The sequence below is a fragment of the Phaethon lepturus genome, unplaced genomic scaffold (assembly GCF_000687285.1).
Source record: "Phaethon lepturus isolate BGI_N335 unplaced genomic scaffold, ASM68728v1 scaffold14553, whole genome shotgun sequence".
In the NCBI taxonomy this organism is placed as follows: domain Eukaryota; kingdom Metazoa; phylum Chordata; class Aves; order Phaethontiformes; family Phaethontidae; genus Phaethon; species Phaethon lepturus.
Window position 1 is genome coordinate 10,517 of NW_010531308.1, and position 8,065 is coordinate 18,581.

At 42.0% G+C, this 8,065-nt stretch overlaps 1 protein-coding gene across 1 annotated transcript; it reads left to right on the top strand.

The window, feature by feature from the left end:
- Positions 1–3,754: 3,754 nt before the first annotated feature.
- LOC104618813 (uncharacterized protein C6orf106 homolog) lies at positions 3,755–7,824 on the top strand (the record flags this gene model as incomplete). Its single annotated transcript, XM_010284512.1, is given in 3 exon segments — positions 3,755–3,909; positions 7,637–7,774; positions 7,777–7,824. Coding segments are annotated over 3 exon segments (341 nt in total), but the record flags the coding sequence as incomplete, so codon positions are not given.
- Positions 7,825–8,065: the final 241 nt, after the last annotated feature.

The window sequence follows — 8,065 nt, forward strand, 5'->3', positions numbered from 1 at the left end:
TTTGATTTTAAGTAGGCTCACCTGGTCGCTGGGGGGACTTCTGATCGCAGGCTTTTTTCAGGAGTGTGTGCCTAAATCCTGTCAGACCTGCTCTGTAAGTACACAGAGCTCCAAACTGTTGCAGTCCAGGACTGCTCTAAAAATGGAAAAAATTGCTTAATTTAGGAAAAGTAAGGAGGGCCTGACACCTGAAGGGCTTTGTTAAGAAAGATGTGTATGGCCATCCCTGTAATTAGGAGAGATCAGTCATGTAAATTACAGTGGCTGGATTTGGCACACTCATCTTCGTTTCGAAGTTGTTTGGTTTATAATAGTAATTTATCTCATATGGCAGAGAGCAGAGGGGTAGTGTGATGCAAGTCACACCTAGAGGGAGTAAAATAAAGCAAGCGTGGATGTGTAAGCAGAAGCCTTTAGATAACCCCCCTCCTCTCTTCATTCCTTGCCCTGAAGTATCTGCAGTTGGTGCTACGCAATTACAGCTGCGGCACAAAGGTAAAGACCTAAAAAAAAAAAATTTTAAAAATTACGTGAGTGTGTATTTATTAAAAAAAAAAACCCACATATTTCAGAGCCTTGAGTGTGTTAGATCTTGAAGCCATTTCTCTCTGAATGCTTGCTTTTGCTTGTGAAGTCCACTGATGTTATGCCTATAGTAGAAAGGCAGAGGAGAGCGGCAGGATGTACTACTTCATCTCAATAACCTGCAAATAATGAAGTTGCAAATGGCACTTATTTTCCCCAAGCAAAGTACTGCATTCAGACTGATACTTGGGGGGTTTTGGGGGTAGGGAAGGAGCTGGGTGGCACTGTCTCTTGGAAGGAGTGAGTGGAAACAAAGCTAGCAGTGATATGTTGCTGCTTGTGTAAGCAGAGAACATGACTAAAATGTGAGTGCTGTGGGTATCTCTTGCAGCAGAGCAGTGCCGTATGGCCTTTCAGTGGCTATCTCCTAGGGTTGTCTGTGTCAAAGAACTTGAACTTAACTCAATTTGCTTTGTCATCCTGACTTTGGCTCTTGCCACTTTCAATTTCTCTTTAGTTTCTGGAAGCTTCTTTTTAATTCTCTAGTGGAACGGCCAAAATCTATCCAAACATGCAAAAGGGCTCACCTCAAACAAAACCCGCTGCACATTGATCAAAACAGTGGGAGCAGGAAGGTTGGTTTGCAAATATCTGATCACAAAAGGGGTGGCAAATCTGTTTTTCAGCATGTGTTCTTCTTTAGTTAGTTTTTAACTAAATGCTGCAGAGGCCTGGAGTTGTTTCCCAATGGCAAAGCAAGCAATGAAATATGACACAGGGAGGGGAAGAGACTTGGCAGAGGGCCTATGTGCACAAATAGCCCACTACCTTTAGAAGTGTATTTACAGCCAAGCAAACAAAACACAGTGCAGGCTGCCTTACAAAGAATTACAGTAGAAATCTTCCCCTTGGTCTTTTTTTTTTTCCCCCCCTTCTCAATGTTGATAAAACGTCATTACTACTGATTCCAGAATCACAACTCGCAAGATGTTGTGGTATGTCTGAAAATCTATTTAGTAGTGGATTAGGAAGAGAAAGAGCTGTATTGCTGTCTTTTGTAGCTCTTAGAATACCTTTTGCCTTAGATTGCTGTAATACAGGAAGAAATACTAGTGAAAACTAAACTCTAGATCATAGTGTTAGCTGGTTGAGCGAACAGGAGTCTCTTGGCACAGCCCTGTTGCGAGTTATGTAAATCTTGTGCAGTGTATAAGCAACAGGCGGTTGGTGACGTAAAACTGAGCATTTGTCTCTATTTATTGGCTAATGTGACATGCACCCTTCCTGTAGCATTTGACTGAGCTGGCTGTATTAAATATAGCCCTGACGCTCCTAAGTAGAAAATGCCTCGAGCTGAATAATGGCTTCTGGTCTGAAATTCATTGTTCTAAACGTGGAAGTCTTAAATGGTGGCTTTTTTGTCTCCCCGTCGTATCAAAGTCCGTTCCGTGTTGATGGCGAAAGGTCTCGCTGTAAGCCTCGGTTTGCTGAACTTGCCAATCGATTACCATGGCCGTGTTGTGCAGAACATTCCTCCAGTGCCTCCTAATGCATTGGCTGTGCTCTGGGAGACTTAGCAGGATGTCAGCAACTCCTGCGGCGATTATCTTCTGTTGCTCGTGGTGGATTACCAAACTGATACATCTGTTGTTTAGGTCCTCTCCCACCCGCTACCATTGCGAGTGGCTCGCAGAGCTGCCCAATACTGCCATTACCTACTTTGACCCAAGCTCCTGTGCTATCAGCTACTACACTTTGGGTCCTCAATGTTTTCTGTGAGAAGGCAATGATACTTCTCACATGCAGTTCTGATTTTATCCAGAATGTCAGACTTTATTTTTTTTCCTTGAGCACTGTAGGGATTGAACAGGAGGCAGTTTCTTTGCTCACCGTTTTGAGCCTCTTTCCAGCTGGCAAGCAGTCCAGAAAGCCCTATGTTTGCTCTTTCTCAGGGTCATGCTGCAAATGTTTTTCTTGCTTTCACCTTGGCTTCCTGGCTTTGGTTTAGACACATGACACTCCACCACACAATACAAACCCTCAATACATCACTGTGCCCATATAGTGCAGCTTCTGACTCGCCTTCTGCATGGCTTTGTTTTAGGTGGTGATTCCTAGTTCTTGAAGTTGTTGCTTTTTTTTTTCTTTTTCTATCCTGATCAAAAAAGCAACACAGATTTTTGTAATCATTAATAAAAAGCAGTTGTGCCCATTGCTTTTGGTGAGACTTTACTCATCTCCATTCTCAGAGCAGCTACTCACAATATGTAAATTAGGGCCACAACCTCACAGACATGCGTAAACAGAGGAATTACATGACTTGCCAAACACTTACATAATAACTTAATAGTATATCGTGGAATGGCAGTTAAGACTCATGAATCCTCTTCCTGTTTGACTGCTCCTCTTTTCAAATTAATTATCATATGAGTTTCAGCTACACCACGACTTGGGAATCAATAGCATTTGTGGCTTTCTGAACATCCTTAATATATCACAGGCTTCCATGGTCATTTGTCTTTATTCAGTAAGAACTTTTGACTCAGATGGTTTGTACGTTCCTTTGAGCTGTGACTATCCAGAGCTGAGCAGGCACTTTAATGACTAATAAATAGTCTTAGAGTACTCATGGCTCATACATGACCATATGTTTCAAAAGCAGCAAGGCTTGAGTTATTATCCGTAGCTACTGATGCCCTTTGGCCCTGAGAGTTATCATGAGAGCATTCTTTCTGTTGTGTTCATCTTGTGCTGCTTTGGACCTTTTGTGCCAAAATAAAATGGAGAGGTTCAGTACTTTTGAAATCAGTTCTGTAAACAAGGCTGATATAAAGAAACTGCTCTGTTGTTTACATGCTGCTGTGTAGCCCTTCCCTCAGTATCTCTTGAACTTTTCAGCAAATTTCATAAAGAGCTAATGGGGTAGAGGTCTCCAAGACTGAAGTTCCAAGACTTCCAGTGAAATTAAGAAGCAGAGCAGAAAAGTGGTCTAAAGTAGTGTCGCTGGCAAGTAAGATGCTATATTTTGAGCTCTTATCTTGGAGAATCCATGTGTGAGAGAGAGAAAAGCTTTTTAAAAATGTGAGCAGCAGAGCTAATCTAGTCTGGATAATATTTTTGCTTAACTGTTTAGGATGACATACATTAACCTATGAAAAGGACCTGAGCCACTGTAATTTAGGTTATAATCTGTTTTTTTTGTGTTTTTTGTGGGTTTTTTGCTTTCCAGGAATCTACAAGCTGCCATTGGAGCCTACTATGATTTCGAGAGTCCAAATATCAATGTACCCTCCATGTCCTTTGTTGAAGATGTCACCATAGGTGAAGGAGAGTCCATCCCTCCTGATACCCAGTTTACAAAAACATGGAGGATACAAAACACAGGTAAGGCTTTTATACTGTAGCAAACCCTTGTAGCATGTATCATGTGATGGGATGGCAGGTCGAATGGAAGAGATGCCGGCTAAAGGCAGGAGGTTTGTGTGCGCTTATCTTTAAATGGAGCCACCCTGTTACTGAAGGAGGTAGCCTGCCAACCTATGCAGAGTCCCCTTCTTATGTTGGCACAAACATTTTGTGGCTAGATGTGCAGCTCGGTCAGTTCCTCAGTCTTGTTCCTTGTGCCACCACAGAAACAAAAGCTCTAGGAAACCTCTATAGGAAGAGGCAGGTGAAAGAAATTGAAGTGCAAAGGTTTGGGGTTTTTTGTTGTTTTGTTTTGTGGGTTTTTTGTGTGTTTTTATGAAAGTAGTTAGATCGCAAAATAGATTAAGAATCCTTAGCTAGTCATGCTTCTGATCACTTGATGCAAACAAGTGGAATAAATTTTTAAGTCAATGAAGAGATTCCTCCTAATATTTAGGAATCATTAATCTTTAGGTCATGAGCCTTTTAGCTTATGACCAGCCTGTATACTGCCACCACCCTTCATCACACATGATTTTTCTGACCGTCTCCTGTTGTTTGGTCGTTGGGGTCTCTGTCCACATCACTCTGTGGACGCAGTGATGCAGTGATCTAAAGAGGTAGCTATGCAAGGGTAATGTGACAGGTACCCTTTACTTTTTAATACACTTTTGGCAGAACTGCTTTTTCATGCTTTGAGAGGATTCAAGGCTGGAGAGATCACATTCCAGTATGAAATAAGTCAAAACAGTGACAGGAATCCAGGAAGTGAGACTGGGCAAAATACATTCTCAGTGCTTCATCTGTTGGGATGCAGTCAGAGAAAAACGAGATCCATGGATGCAAGGGGAATACCTTGTCTTCGAGTGTTGTAATGACAGGATGTTGCATGAATGTTTAAGCTGTGTGTCTGAATTTAATTGACCTGCTTGCACTTTTGTGAAGAAGAATGATAGCACAACAAGGTATAATATCATCAATCATCGTGAGTAAAGTTCAACTGTGTTAGTATTTCTCCTTGTAAACTGCAGTACTTGAGTGCTGTACAGGTTTGTGCTGAATACCGAAGTATAACACAGACTAAAACCATACTAAAAATCTGGGAGTATTTCATCAGGACATGAGTGGTGAGAAGGGGGGGGGGGGGGGGGGGGGAACACTAATTTATAAAGACTGTATTCTAGAGAAAGGGCTTAATTATTTCAGTTTACTTTTTCTGGGTCTATTTGTTTGACTTAATACAATGAAAAGGTGACTCATTGTAGCTTGCTTAAACTCTGGTAATGTGAAAAATTGACTGGCTGGGTTTTTTTGTAACTGTGTCTCAAATACAAGTCTTACAAATGCTGTAAGTTTGACAGATCTTGTTTCTCCACTGTTAGTATCTTAATTTGTGTGTGTTATGACTACACCCCTATCTTGCTCCTTTCAGACTCCTTCCTCCCTTTTTTCCTCTGATGTGCTCTTTCCTGCATGCAAATTCAGCCTTAATTTAACATCCTAGTTCAAGCAAGGTTTCATTGTTCTTGGAATGTTTGACCTTCTGAAATCCATGGACCTTCTAAAATGAGGGAAGGGAGTTAATCTTGACTTACGAGTTCCTGGCAAGGCCAACATTTGTTTTGGCTTCTGTGCGGGTTAAAGCCTTACTTAAAAAGTGCATCTGTACTCCAACGGTGGTGCTGGAGGCCAGATCTTGTTAAAACCATGCTGTTGAGGCATGTTTTAGTTAAATGCAACTTCACATACTGTGTTATGACTGTGCGGCTTAAGGAGGACCATAGCATTTTAAAACCATTTTATGGTGTAATTAAGGAATAATATCAAAGGACTATAGTGTTTCTAGATAATATCTGCTTGTTAGGTAGATAACTGAAGCAAAGCCAAGGTTTTTAAGAGCTCTACAGGAACCCTTGATTAAATGACTTCAGTTCTAGAACATGAAATACCTGAGGCATGTGTCAACCAAAGCGTTTAGTGTCTTGACGAGTGTGATGAGCAGAGCTGTGAGAGATTGTCAGTTTTAAGTGTGCAAGCAGTAAGCTAGGTTCAGTCAGGTTTTCATATGTGTTATTAAAAGCTAATATCTTACTCTGATATCTTCCAGGATGGTGCTTGGCTTGTCTGCCAAAAGACCAGTTTGTATAGTAGAACCATTGCTGAAAGAGCAGCAGGATTTAACAGACTTATTTCCTCTTCCCACTCTACCCCCAGCTGCTGCTGGCTCTGCAGGACAGTTACTACAATTTATCATCTCCTGAGAGATGAGTGTACTGAAATAGAATGACATAATCATCATTTCATTTTATGGGGTTTATCAGTTGCAGAATTCTAGGCACCTTGCAAGTCTAAAGCCATTAAAACCGATAAAAATCACATAAATTATTTAAACTGAACCATGTCGCTGGGCTGCCAACCTTTTCAGATGAGACTTCATACTCAACTCCCACGCGCCATAGTCTGAGGTCAGCTACTCACTGAGGTCCTCTTTCAAAGACCTCCCTATCTCAGCGCTGTTTCCAAATGTAGTAATACATCCCCCACTCTGAATATTCCACATAACTTGTTCACAGCATGCTTTCCCTGCTAGATTGTGAATTCCATGAATAAGGACTTGACTAGAAAACCAGTCCCTGCCCTGTCTTCACTGAAGTATCCGCAGGGATTAAATTAGCAGGCAAGCTGTTGCAAAGGATGCTCTTTGGGGTAACCTAAGGTTAGATCAGCACCCACCATTCTCATCTCAGACTAGGCATAGAGTGGTTCCAAGCTTCTTGGTGGGTCAGGCTTTCTTTAGCTGGTTCCATCGACCTTAACCAAGCAGAAGGCATTCTTAAAGTCATTGGCTTAGTCATATCACATTATTGGGGAAGAAGCAAAAGAAAATTCTGCTAAGCTGATTTTTCACAAGTCTCGGAAGCACTTTTCTTTTTGTCAGTCCCAGTACTTGTTATCTTTGGTGGAGATGGCTGTGCCTGCATGCAGGAACTGTTTTCTGTATCTCTACAGATTGCCAGGTCACGCTGTCAGTCCCAGTGTCTGCAGTCTAAAAATTGATCTCCACAAATAAATCGTATGTTCACAATCCTTTCCACCTTTGCACAAGGCTGAGAGAAGGCTTGGTGCAAGAAGGGAAATAAATCCATTTAGAAAATAGTACGAGCTCTTCAATTGTAGTTCCAACTATTAGTTCCTCCTGAGACTGCTAATAGGCTTAAAAAAGAACGAATCCCCGAAAGAAAATGCTTCCAGCACTTTGTATTATTAACATGTATTTTGATGTCACAAGGCTCAAGAGCTATATGTAGGGAGGCAGAAAGAAATGGGGGGGAGGGAGCCCACCTAGGCCTGACCTCATCTTTGTCTCTAGCATTGGTAAAATATATGTGCATGTCAGTTACGTTGATTTTTTTGCAGCTGCACACTGTGACACTGAGAAGTTTTCTGTGTAAAGAAGACCTAGAGATTATTCAAACAGAACTATAAGTTGTCCTGCTGGTCTCAGAATGGACCAGTTAAGCCCTGTCTCAAAACTGTGTTCTTCTTCAGCATCCATTGCTGGCCGTGTTGTGTATCTTGGTATTCCTTTGACTGTTCAACAATTGCACAACTGTTTCAATAAGCATGTTTCATCCAGTCTTGTATAAACAGACACAAAGCTTTTCCTGGTGCACTGTCAGTAATTCTTTCTTCTGTTTAATCCCAGGGACAGAGGCGTGGCCCCCGGGGGTTTGTCTGAAGTATGTCGGGGGAGACCAATTTGGCCACGTAAACATGGTGATGGTCAGGTCCCTGGAGCCGCAGGAGATTGCAGACGTCAGCGTTCAGATGTGCAGCCCCAGAAAAATCAGGGACAGTGGCGAATGGGCACTGCCACGGGACTTTATTACGGAGGTGAGTGATCCCTCTTCCAGCACTTCAGGCTCCTCTTCGTGATATTCCCACCGCAGACAAAATGGATGTTCCTGGCCCCTTGCAGACGCTCTCCTGATAAGGTGGTGAAGGTAGAGGTCTGCCAGCTCTGAGACTAAATATAGAAAATAGAATAGAGAAAACATCAAGTGAGCTGTTTTGTTGTCTTGGTCAGCACAGAACTGTTTTCTAAACACTGGAACAAATTGCAGATTACACAAAG